Genomic DNA, 11,384 nt, shown 5'->3' on the forward strand with positions numbered 1-11,384 from the left:
AAGGGGCTCAGGCTGGAGCAAAGGAGGCTCAGGGGAAATTTCTGGCTCTGCACAAGTCCCTGGCAGGAGGGGACAGCCGGGGGGATTTGGGATCTGCTCCCAGGGAACAGGGACAGGAGGAGAGGGAACGGCCTCAGGCTGGGCCAGGGCAGGTTCAGGGGGGGATATTGGGACAAATTCCTTTGTAGAAGGGCAGTGTTGGAATCTCCATTCCTGGAGAGATTTAAAAGCCATGTGGATGCAGCACTTGGGGACATGGGTTAGTGGTGGCCTTGGCAGTGCTGGGTTAGTGGTTTGACTCAATAACTTCAGAGGTCTTTTCCAACCTAAATGATTCCATGTTTCTCTGTGTCCCTCTGGCTGATGATGCTGATCTCTACCTCTCCTCTTGTGCCAAAACAGCTGTGTCCTGTTGTTGGATGGAGCCATTTCTTGTGGTGGTGTGCAGCTCTCCATGTCGTGGGAGTTGTGTTTATCCAGGGATTGAGTCAAATCCATATATAAAAACGTCTGAAGCCCTTCAGGATGCGAAAGGCTTAAAATATTAACCCTAATTAATGGCTCCTTCTCTGGCTGGGTGTAAACAGTGAGTCATGTGCCACTTAGGGGTTTGCATGTTTAGTCCTATTTCTGTGTGCCTGCAGAATGCCTGCCTGCAGATTTGTTTTATTGGGTAAACACGGATCCAGCAGAGCCCCAAGGCTTCATCAGAGGAAGAGTTAGAAAAGACAGGGGTAGAAAAGATATTCTGTGTTGCCCAAGGCCATGCAGTGAGTCACTGGGAGAGCTGGGTTTGGGTGCTGGGTGTTCCTGCTTCCCCTGGTTGTGCTGCAAGGCACGGTCCTTTGCCTGGCACTTTTAATTAACTGATGTGGCAAATCTGTAGTTAAAGCAGGAGAATCACGAGTTGGAGTGGTGCTTATGTCATCCTGACAGCCATCAGACATGATGTAAAAATTGAAGAATGCACATTTATTAAGTATAGTTATTAAGGGCCCTAAACTCACACTGAGTTTGCCAGGATTCCTTAATTTCCTCGGGATGAGGCTGCCAGTGGAAGGGTGTGAGGGCACAGCGAGGGTGTTCTGACACGATCCTGGTTACAACACCCCGTGAGTGCCTGCCTGGCACTGCCAGGGCTCCTCCTGGGGACTGCAGAAGGATGTTTTTCCCATCCATCATGGGATTTTGATAGGTTTTATACTGGTTTCATTTCAAAACCACGTGTACAATGTAAATAAACACTTGAGTTTGTTTTGTTTTGTTTTAATAACGGAAAATTTAATACTGAGTGTGGCAATGTTTTAAGCTATTTTAGAGAGAACCTCCCAAATTTAAAGCCATGACAACACATATATTCATCATCACCAATTCCTCATGACACTTTTTTGTAGTGGCACTAATATATTTACATGCAGTGCTGTCAGTGTGCCAGTTCTGCCCCACACCATGAAATGACAAATGAAATCACAAGGAATTCAGGACACGTTCTCTGAAGCTCTGTTTCATAATGTGTGCAGGACAGGGAGGTTTTTGCAGTGGATTTTTGTTTCTAGCGAGGGAAAGGTTAGCCAGACTTTCCAGAAGGCGAGTTGAATCACAGGGGTGACCTGCAGCCAATCCATCCAGCATCAGAGTTTGAACTGAAGCCTGGCTAGTACAGGCACAGCCCTGAAAACTCAGCACAATCACAATTGTATTAGTCACAGATCGTTCCTGTACTTTCTCTCTGCTGCCAGATGCAATTTTGGCTTTGTGACCGTTGTTACAATTCAGGAACTTTGTATAAATCTTTTAACTTTGTCCACAGCCAGTTTTTTCTTTTTGTTTCTTTGTTTGGGGGCATTTTGGGGGCTTTTTTAAGGGTTTTTTTTGTGATTTTTTTTTTCTTGGATTTCTGCTTGGTGTTTTTTTCTGTTAATGAAACATAAAAACTATTCTGTTTTCTTTTGCTTGTCTATGTTTCATTTGCTGATAAATGTCCTCTTTCTCTGCAAAGTATCCATGTTCAGTGCACTGGGATACAAACAAAAGCCACTTTTTGTCTTTTGTGTGGGTTTTTTGTTTTTTTTTAAAAGAAGGAAAAGCAGTGCCAAGAAAAGATGCTGGTTTTGACCAATGACATCTTGCAAACACGTGCTACGTCAGCTCAATAGCATCTGGTGAGAGGAGGAAGGGCCAGGGTGCTCCCTGTATCCAAACATTACCCATATGGGGCTGTTTGTGTTGCACACAGCTCAGCAAATCACAACTGCCTGATTCCCCTGTGCTGGACACGTCCCTTGGGGTGCCCAGCAGTGTCCCAGGGCTGTGCTGCCTTCAGGGATGCTGCTGCTGTTTCTCTGCAGTGCTGCAGAAGCTGGGCAGAGCTGCTGGATCCTTCCCAGAGCAAAGCCACAGCCCTGGCTGGGTTTATCTGTGGCTGTGGCACAGATAAGGGCTGTATTTTATCATTATTAATTACAGGGCATTGCTGGTTGTGATAACATTCCTCTGAAATGGAACTAGGCGTGGAAATGCCTTCTTTCTGTGCTGCCTATTCTGTTGCTCTTCCAGCTCACTCTGTTGAACAAGAAATTGGTTTAATTATTTTCTTGTTGTCTGGAGACCCAAAGTTAAGTTTCCATCTTATCCTGTCTGGGAGCTGGCAATGGATTTTATTGAAACAGTCTGCTCATCTGAGTAAAACTTTCCTGGTGGGATTGTAACAAAACTGGATAAAAGATACACAAAACCAGTCTCATTAAACATTAAAACCATAAGTTCTGTATTTGCAGCAGCATATAGTGATAACTGATGTCATTATTTTTTTGCTTTCTACTTTGCAAAGTGTTGTCTGTCTCTTAGGATATTTGAAATAGGCTGTAGGTGAAAAAATACAAAGTGATGGGGATCTGGGTTAGTTTATAATACTGAATTTTTGTCCCTGTGGATGGCTTATTGAGTCAGGCTTTCAAACTGCTGGTAACAAAACCCCTCAGGAGCCAGCAATGGGTTTCCAAATCAAACATGTAATATTTTCCCTTTTTGCCAAAACTTTAAATTTTGAAGTAGGTCAAGCTTGGAGGAAAGCTAGGTTCAAGTTAGCTTTGCCAAGCAAAAGATAAATGCCTGCAGAATTCTGTTTTGATTTCTGGGTTCAGTAACCTAATCTTCCAAATCCTTAAGTCTAAATCTGTATTTATACATGTCCAGGTTCATTAGTGCTAATAGAAATAATCTAATGACGTGGTCAAATACATGGCTAAATTACCTGGGGAGGGTCAGGATCATTTAGACAACAGATAAAACAAAAAGTATTTAAAAACACGTCACATCACTGTAAGTGAAGAGATTGACTTTTAAAAGTGTGAAGAAAAGGACAAATGGCACTCAATGTGTATTGTACAGGCAGGTGATGAATAAAAAAAAGTATTTATTTGAAGTATGATCTGTTGCAGAACACCCTTGATTCATTGGCAAGAGTGTGTGGATCCAACCTTCCCTCCCTTTTTTATTTTTAATTGCTGTACAACACAGTGTTTGCTAGATGTTAAGAATGTTTTAGTGGGAATGTCTTCAACTATGTGATATTTAATATGTTTAGAGGCAAGATCTTGAAAGGAAAGTATAATGATAATGGTATCCTCTACTGTCATAACAGAAAAATCACATCAGATCTTTAAATCCTAACATCTTCAGAGGAAAACATCACTATGTAGGAGGCAATATAATTATTTACAAGAGATACTTCATTAGAAGAAAGTAAGATGAAGTATTAGCTGGTGTCTTCAGAGAATGTAAAATGCTTTTAACTGTACACATGCATCTTTAAAACTCTTGGGCTGTTGCTTTCATGAATCTTTAGTGTTCCCTCACAAACAATATTGTATTTTTACTTCAGCAGCTGTTGGCTAATTATTTCAAGAAGTGTTGGAAGTGGCTCATTTCTAGTATCATCAGATGTTTGCTTTGTAGAGCAGAGTATAAATATTCCTTTGGTCTTTTTAATTGTTCTTGATTTAATGGGTACCTGTTGTGGAAAAAGTTCTCCGGTGTAAAGAGCCCACACTGCAGCACAGATGCTCACTGGGATGTTTCTGTACCAACCCACACAAAACACTCAAAGAAAACAGAACAAGCAAAAGCCCTGAGGATATAAAAGCCTCTCTCTTTTCCTCTACCCTGTGAATGCATCCATCCTCCCGTAACATTTCTTCTGCCAGCAGAGCGGTGTCTTAACATTTGAATTTTCTTCTCTTTTCTTTTGTTCTATTTTTACTTGCAGGGTAAATTGCCAGTTCTTCTGCTGGGTCAGTCTGCAGACCTGAGGCCAGGGGAGTTTGTGGTGGCCATTGGAAGTCCCTTTTCCCTGCAGAACACGGTGACCACGGGCATTGTCAGCACCACCCAGCGCGGGGGGAAGGAGCTGGGGCTGCGCAACTCTGACATGGACTATATCCAGACAGATGCCATCATCAATGTATGTCCCCTCTGAGCTGCTGCCTCCAGCCCTCATGCTCCTCCAGTAGATGCTCTGAAAATTCCTCCTGTGATGCTGTCCTTAGGAGCAGGGAGCATTTCTCTCCCCGTAGATCTGGACATCTGCACAGCAGCAGCACTTGGTTGTTACTTAAAACCCCTAAAAAACCCACACCAGGCACGATATCTGCCTTCACTTCAAAATCCTTGCAGATAGCAAGGGAGGAGACAGTATTCTCTGGCAAATAAACATCTTCTCAAAGTCCATCTTTCTGGAAAAGAAGCCAGGCTTAGTTTAAGGACTCAAGTTTGTTTCTGCATTGAGGCAAAACAATGGTTTTTGTACTTCAAATCCTGGCCTTGTAAGAAATCTTCACTAACAGCTCCCAGAGCTGTCCTAAAATCATCTCAGTTTCTGGTGTGGCACTAAGAAAACAAAACTAAAACCTTGGCTTTCTTAACTTTGGCAGGAGAAGAAAAACTAAGTATTTTCAAAGCTCAGCTAAAATGGGTGATGTTAAAAGTGTAATTTATGGGTTTGGCTGTTTAAGACCATTCCATTGCATGCATTTAATAGACAATGGAAACAGTCCTACAGAAATATTTCAAAAATTTCTTTTATATTTTACTTGCAACAAATGAAGAGGTAAATATTAAAATGTGTTCTTATGTTTATTTTCAGTATGGGAACTCTGGAGGACCCCTAGTAAATCTGGTAAGTCTTTCTCCAAGTTTGCTTAGTCTTGAGCTTTTTGCTTTTAATTAAAAAAACAAAACAAAACAACAAAATACCCCACCCAAACCAACAAAATAGCAAAGTCCCCTCACCAGATATGTGATTTGGAACTTTGGATATCTGGCTGACTACACAAAATTCACATGGTTCTTAGTAATCAGCTGTCTGTGTTTATGTTGGCTAAAAGGCTACATTTGGATTTCAATATTTAGGATGTTTATGGTTTGCATAGTTTCAAACAAGTGTAATGTTTTTTTGCTCAAGCCTTGCAAAAAGGGAAAAGCAGATTTTACAGTGAGGTGTTTGCCCTTGCTGTTTACCCTGCAGCTGGAAATTATTTTCTTTTGCACACTGAAACTCAGCTAAATATTTCTATAATGTATCTACCCTTTCATTTTGAATCATACACACACACAAAAAAAAAATCCACATAGCTTCAGGATATTAGGGTTGATTTGCCAATATTGTAGAATGACTGAAGCAGGTTGCAAAACTGTGTGAGAGCTCTCAGGTCTCCTGGGGGTACAAGGGGTTGAGTCCTCAGGAGGCACAGCACAGACTGAAACTCAGAACTACTCAGAGTTTCTGCCTTGGAGGAGATTTGGCATTTTTTTTTCCACCCAATTCACAGCACACTTTCAGTCACTTAATCTTCACTTTAAAAAAAAAACCTGTAGTTGGACAGTTTTTATTCGGGATGAACCAGAGAAAGAAACTGCTGAGGTTTCAAAAGAGATGACATCAGAGATGTTTCATCCAAAGCTCTTGGAGCTATATTGCCAGGAAAACTTTTTTGATTTTGGTGAACTGTATTTTTCTTTATGTTATTATGTAATTGTGTCTCAGGAGCAGTCGGTGCCATGCTTTATGTGCTGCTTATTGAAATAAACACAGATTAGCTGCAGAATTCATTGCTCATCTGCTGCAAGCAAGAGAATTGCCCAGTTCTGACCTGTTCTGCAGCAAGATGAATAATCACATTGATTTTCCAGAATTTCTAGGCAGTGTTTTATCAATAGACTCAAAAAAATTACACTTAAAACTTCTAGAAAATTGAAAACCAGCAACAAAGTGTGAATTTGTCTTTGTGGCTGCTTGGAAGAAATTATCCATTTCTCTTTGTGGTGTTCCATATTTGCTAATAATGGCTTGTTTTATTTCTCCAGGATGGTGAAGTCATTGGAATTAACACATTAAAAGTTACAGCAGGCATCTCGTTTGCTATCCCATCCGATAAAATAAAGAAGTTCCTAACTGAATCCCATGACAGACAAGCTAAAGGTATTGTACTTGACTGCTTGGAAAGGGGAACAAGAAAATAACCTGGTCTAGTGGGTGGCATCACTGCCCATGGCAGGGGGCTGGAAATTGGTGACCTTTGGGTCCCTTCCAACCCAAACCATTCCAAGATTCTGTGAAAACAGCGATAAACCAGAAAACCAACAGCCTGCGAGGCTCTTTTGGTCAGGGCGACTGATCAAGACCCGTTTTCCTTTTTGTAGGAAAGGCTGTAACCAAAAAGAAATACATTGGCATACGAATGATGTCACTAACTCCCAGGTAAGTACCCGAGGTGGCTCCTCACCTTTCCCAAGCGTGGTCTCTGCATGCCTTTGGATCCAGCTGGAGATGTGCAGCAGCGCCCGGGAGGTTTGAGCCAGCACCGTGTGTCTCTGTGCGTGCTGGTGACAGCTCCCAGCCAGTCCTTGCCACCTTCTCCTCTGCGTCTGCCACCTGGTGGAACTCTCCTCTAGACTCTCCTATGAGCTTGTTCTTAAACAGCTCCTGGCTTTTTCTTCTCCTTAATGCTTCAGAAGAGAATAGCTAGTGACTGCGGCTGTCCTGGGGTTATATCCATGTCGTTGTATGTTCTCATCACTTACAGCAGCTGCGTGCGTACCTCCAGTTCTATCAAATTATTTTCATTAAACAGTTCACTTAATGTCAAATGAAGCTTTTGTGTGGACTTGCTTATTCATGCTCAGACTATAAGAGGCTCATGAGCAGGTAATGCCATGTCCTGTAAAAATATCCACAAGTTTTTCCCTTGTGCAGGATCCACAGGCAGAACAAAGCATTGAAACACACGGGGTTGGGGTTTTCCAGGTGCTCAGGATTGCAGGAGGTGATTCTGTCCCTCTAATCTGCTTTGGGGAGACCCCACCTGGAGCTCTGCATCCAGCTCTGGGGTCCCCAGCACAGGAAGGTCATGGACTTGTTGGAGCCAGTCCAGAGGAGGCCCCAAAGATGATCAAAGGGGTTGAGCACCTCTCCCATGAGAATAGGCTGAGAGAATTGGGATTGTTCAGCCTGGAAAAGAGAAGCTTTGGGCTTGACCTAATTGTGGCCTTCCAGTAGTGTAAGGAAGCCTGAAAGAAAGATGGAGAGGGACTATTTACAAAGGGCCTGGAGTGACAGGACAAGGGGGAATGGTTTCTCACTGGCAGAGAGAGGGTTTAGTTGAGATACTAGGATGAAATTCTTCCCTGTGAGGGTGGGGAGGTCCTGGCACAGGGTGCTCAGAGAAGCTGTGGCTGCCCCTGGATCCCTGCAAGTGTCCAAGACTGGGTTGCACGGGGCTTGGAGCACCCTGGGATAGTGGAAAGTGTCCCTGCCAAGGCAGAGAGTGGGGACTGGATGGGGTTTAAGGTCCCTTCCATCCCAAACCACTTTGTGATTCTACAATCTGCTAGTTGTAAAACTTTGAAATGTTTTAACTCTGACTGTCTGTATCTATTGAAATGACTGCCTTTAGCAGAAATAGACATTAAAAAGCTGTATGCATGCAAAAAGTGTAATAATTCCTGAAATGTACATCTAGGGATTAAAATGAATGCTGAAGTGACATACCACTGTGTGCAAAACACCTCAGCTCCTGGTTATTAAGTGACTTCAGTAAAATGCGTGGGGGGGTTTTTTCCTGTCTTGACAAAATATTTTTTTTTGCTATTTCTTCATTTTTCAGCAAAGCTAGAGAGCTGAAGGATCGCCATAAAGACTTCCCTGATGTTGTCTCTGGGGCCTATGTCATTGAAGTTATTCCAGAAACACCAGCTGAAGCGTAGGTTGAAGTACTTTTTTCTCCAAACCACTGCCACTGACTTAAGGGGGTAGCGATGGAGGCTGTTTCCTGCTTAACTGGCTTTCTTCATTATGCTAAATTAACAAGGTTATGGCCATCTGATTGCTATTAGGTTGTCTGCTGGAAGTGGGTTTGTGGTTTTGCTCTGGTCCCTGATGGGCAATATTGTAACTGGATCGGGGTATTGCAGGGAAGCCCCGTCAGCCTTCCAGGCCAAAGGGCAGGGATTCAGGGGGTGTGAAAACTCCTTTTCCATTTTTCTCAGCAGTTGCTTCCAAGGCATCTGCTGTACCAATGCCAGTGCTGAATAAAGGTTTTTGTTCCTACACACTCTCCTGGCCCTGCTGGTCACTCTGCAGGAGAGCGAGCGAGAAGCTTTGGGTCCACCTTGGAAGAAGCGTCCACCTCAGCGTTGGCCAAACCCACCAGCTCCCCTGGCACACCTTGGGGCTGAAATCCTCTCTTGGCAGCAGATGCTCTTCCATTTGAGGGCTTTGTCAGCAGTTACATTACTGGAAGAGCTGCTGGGTTTGGACAACTGATTTTTTTTCTTGCCATTACTCAGGATTTGCTCAGGAGCTGCCCTGCTGGTTGGTGCCACGTCTGGCTGAAGCCTGGCAGCTGGGCTGTGGTCACTGGCTGGCTTTGCTGGAGCCACCTTCCTCTCAGGGTTTGCTTGATAGGAAACCGCTCAGTAATCCAGGGCAGGAAATGGGAAACCTTTTTCATTTTCTGATGCTAGCAGTAATTTAAGAGAGGAGTAAATCTTTGTGGCAACGAAGAGGCTTATTTGGCACCAAAGGCATGTAGGCAGAAAGCTGCTTGGGGCAGGCATACATTACCTCTTAGGAAGGCTGCAAGGATGGTTGGAAGGTGTGTTTTTGGCAGTTTGGGTGTAAGATAAACAGTGACAGCTGTCCAGAGTGTTCTCTGAATTACTGCTGTGTAGATGGTTCAGGCAGAGCACTGGTCAGTGTCTGTAATGTGTAGGGATGATTTGGCTACTTCAGTGTATATATTCCAAGGCTGGAATTGCTGCCTTGGTGTTCAGGTTCAGTCTGAAGCTGCAGAAAAGTCATTTTAGGATGTGGGTAATAGCAGAGAGTGGGAGATTTAGAGAGAGAGAAAAAATGTGAGGCAGTGTAACCTTCTAATGTGAAGGCAGACCCAAATCAAGGTGCTCCATCCAAAGGCTGGCCTGGCAGTTAAAATGCAGCCCAGGCTGGCTCTGTCCCCCCACTCCCAGTGCCCTTGCCCAGGGCTTTCCTTCTTCTGCTGATCTCTCCAGCACTGTTGTGTAGATGTGCTGGTGGGAGCAGAGCTGGAGTCACCCATCCTGGCTATGAGTCACGTGGAGAGGCTGCATGAAAAACCATGGAATGACTTCCTCTGTGAACATGTTTTGAGCCATGCCTTCTGCAGGAGACCAGATTTGTTGCAAACATTGGCCAAGGGCATCCTGCTTGCAGGAGACACTCGTGTCAGGCGCCTTCTGTGGGTGGAAGAGGCCGATGAGTGGTCTGTGGTTTTCTGAAGGATTATGCTTGTGAAGGGTTGAATCATGTCTGATCTGTCCTGGTTAATTTTTCCATAACTTGGAGCCAGATCGTTGTGCAAGACTGGGCAAGATGTTGTGGTCTGTGGCATCCCTCACCAGCCCTTTCTTGGTGTTGGCAGCAGCTCCAGCCAGCCTGGGGAGAGACATGGCCCTGGTTCTGCCCCGTCTTGCTTTGAGTCAGGAAGGCTCCATTTTTGAGGTCAGAAAAAGGGATTTTGGCTGCTATGGGCAGCAGAGGAAGAACACAGTTAATTTTTGGTGACCGAACTAGATAGCTACATGTGTTACTGTGCTCAGGTTTAAAACATGAAGGGTGGGTGAAGTGGCTGCCAGTAAGCTGTGTATGGAGAACAGGGACTGAAATGCCTCATCAGCACACAGTGCCACTCAGGGTGCTTCTCTATGTATTCAAGAGCAAAAGCTTGGGAAATCTCCCCTCTAAAATGAATCTTCTTTGTTGCAATTATTTTAGAAGACAGATATCAACACCTAGGATCTTTATTGCAGAATTAACTGCTATTTGCAATAATGGATTCCTTTGAAGACAGTGAAATATGGGATTAATCAAACTTCTACATCCATCAGATCCTGAGGTTTCTGCACTTCATTGTAATCTTCACTGCTTCATAAATTCTGATTGCTCTGCTCATGTCTGCCATGTCTGCACAGCTGCTGTTGGGTGGGAAATAGAAACAATCCAGTGATATTTTTTTATTTTTTTCCCTGAAAATAAAACTGCAATTATAATAACACATTGCTGCTTTGTATTTTCAGTGGTGGCCTGAAGGACAACGATGTGATTATAAGCATCAATGGACAGTCGATAAGCTCAGCCAGTGATGTCAGTGACATTATTAAAAAGGACAGTACGTTGCACATGGTTGTGCGCAGGGGCAACGAAGATGTTATGTTAACAGTAGTTCCCGAAGAAATCGATCCCTAACTAGAAACATGAGCTGGATTTCATGTTTTTTCTTTTTAACAGCAATGGACTGCTTATATTCTCTCTGTGCTGGTACAGGAAATGTTAGACTTCTGACCAACATTCTGCTTGTTCAGTGGATTAGTATTGGCCAACAGAGTAACTTCTACTAGGTTTAAGGTGCAAAATCTGTGTAATTTCACATACTCCAGATGATAATTTTTTTTTTTCCTTCTGTATTATGTATGCAATGTACTCTTTACTGGCTTTTACATCCCCCGCGTAACGAATCGACGTTTGCTTCCCTGTGTTGAGTAGATTTCCCGTCATTTTCGCTAAGAAGCAAACAAAACAAAACCCACGCACACAATGTGTGTTGTGGCATTCAGGTATTTATAGGTTAGCTGTCTTTTAACTGGAAATGCCATTGTAAAGGAGTAGTTGGCTTAAAAGGAAACACAATTGGGAAACAAAGTTTGGTTTATGAACACAAAAGGAATCCCAACCCAAATAACCTCCCGAGGATCCCGTGCAGGACTTTAATACTATGATATTTTCCTAGTGTTATTAAAAGAATTCAACAGTACTTCTTGTGAGTGACTCATTTTGCTTCCCCCTGTGGAGT

The 11,384-nt window shown here is 43.4% G+C and overlaps 1 protein-coding gene across 1 annotated transcript in view; it reads left to right on the plus strand.

Moving 5' to 3' along the window:
• Nucleotides 1–11,345, plus strand: part of HTRA1 (HtrA serine peptidase 1) — a 31,929-nt gene extending 20,584 nt beyond the window's left edge. The window contains exons 4-9 of the mRNA XM_015633304.3: nucleotides 4,268–4,462; nucleotides 5,144–5,176; nucleotides 6,364–6,478; nucleotides 6,700–6,757; nucleotides 8,163–8,258; nucleotides 10,612–11,345. Coding sequence (XP_015488790.2) covers nucleotides 4,268–4,462; nucleotides 5,144–5,176; nucleotides 6,364–6,478; nucleotides 6,700–6,757; nucleotides 8,163–8,258; nucleotides 10,612–10,780 — 666 coding nt within the window. The 3' untranslated portion in view covers nucleotides 10,781–11,345. The remainder of the gene's footprint in view (nucleotides 1–4,267; nucleotides 4,463–5,143; nucleotides 5,177–6,363; nucleotides 6,479–6,699; nucleotides 6,758–8,162; nucleotides 8,259–10,611) is intronic.
• The last annotated feature ends 39 nt before the right edge of the window (nucleotides 11,346–11,384 follow it).

The sequence above is a fragment of the Parus major genome, chromosome 6, assembly GCF_001522545.3.
Source record: "Parus major isolate Abel chromosome 6, Parus_major1.1, whole genome shotgun sequence".
NCBI classification, from domain to species: Eukaryota; Metazoa; Chordata; class Aves; order Passeriformes; family Paridae; genus Parus; species Parus major.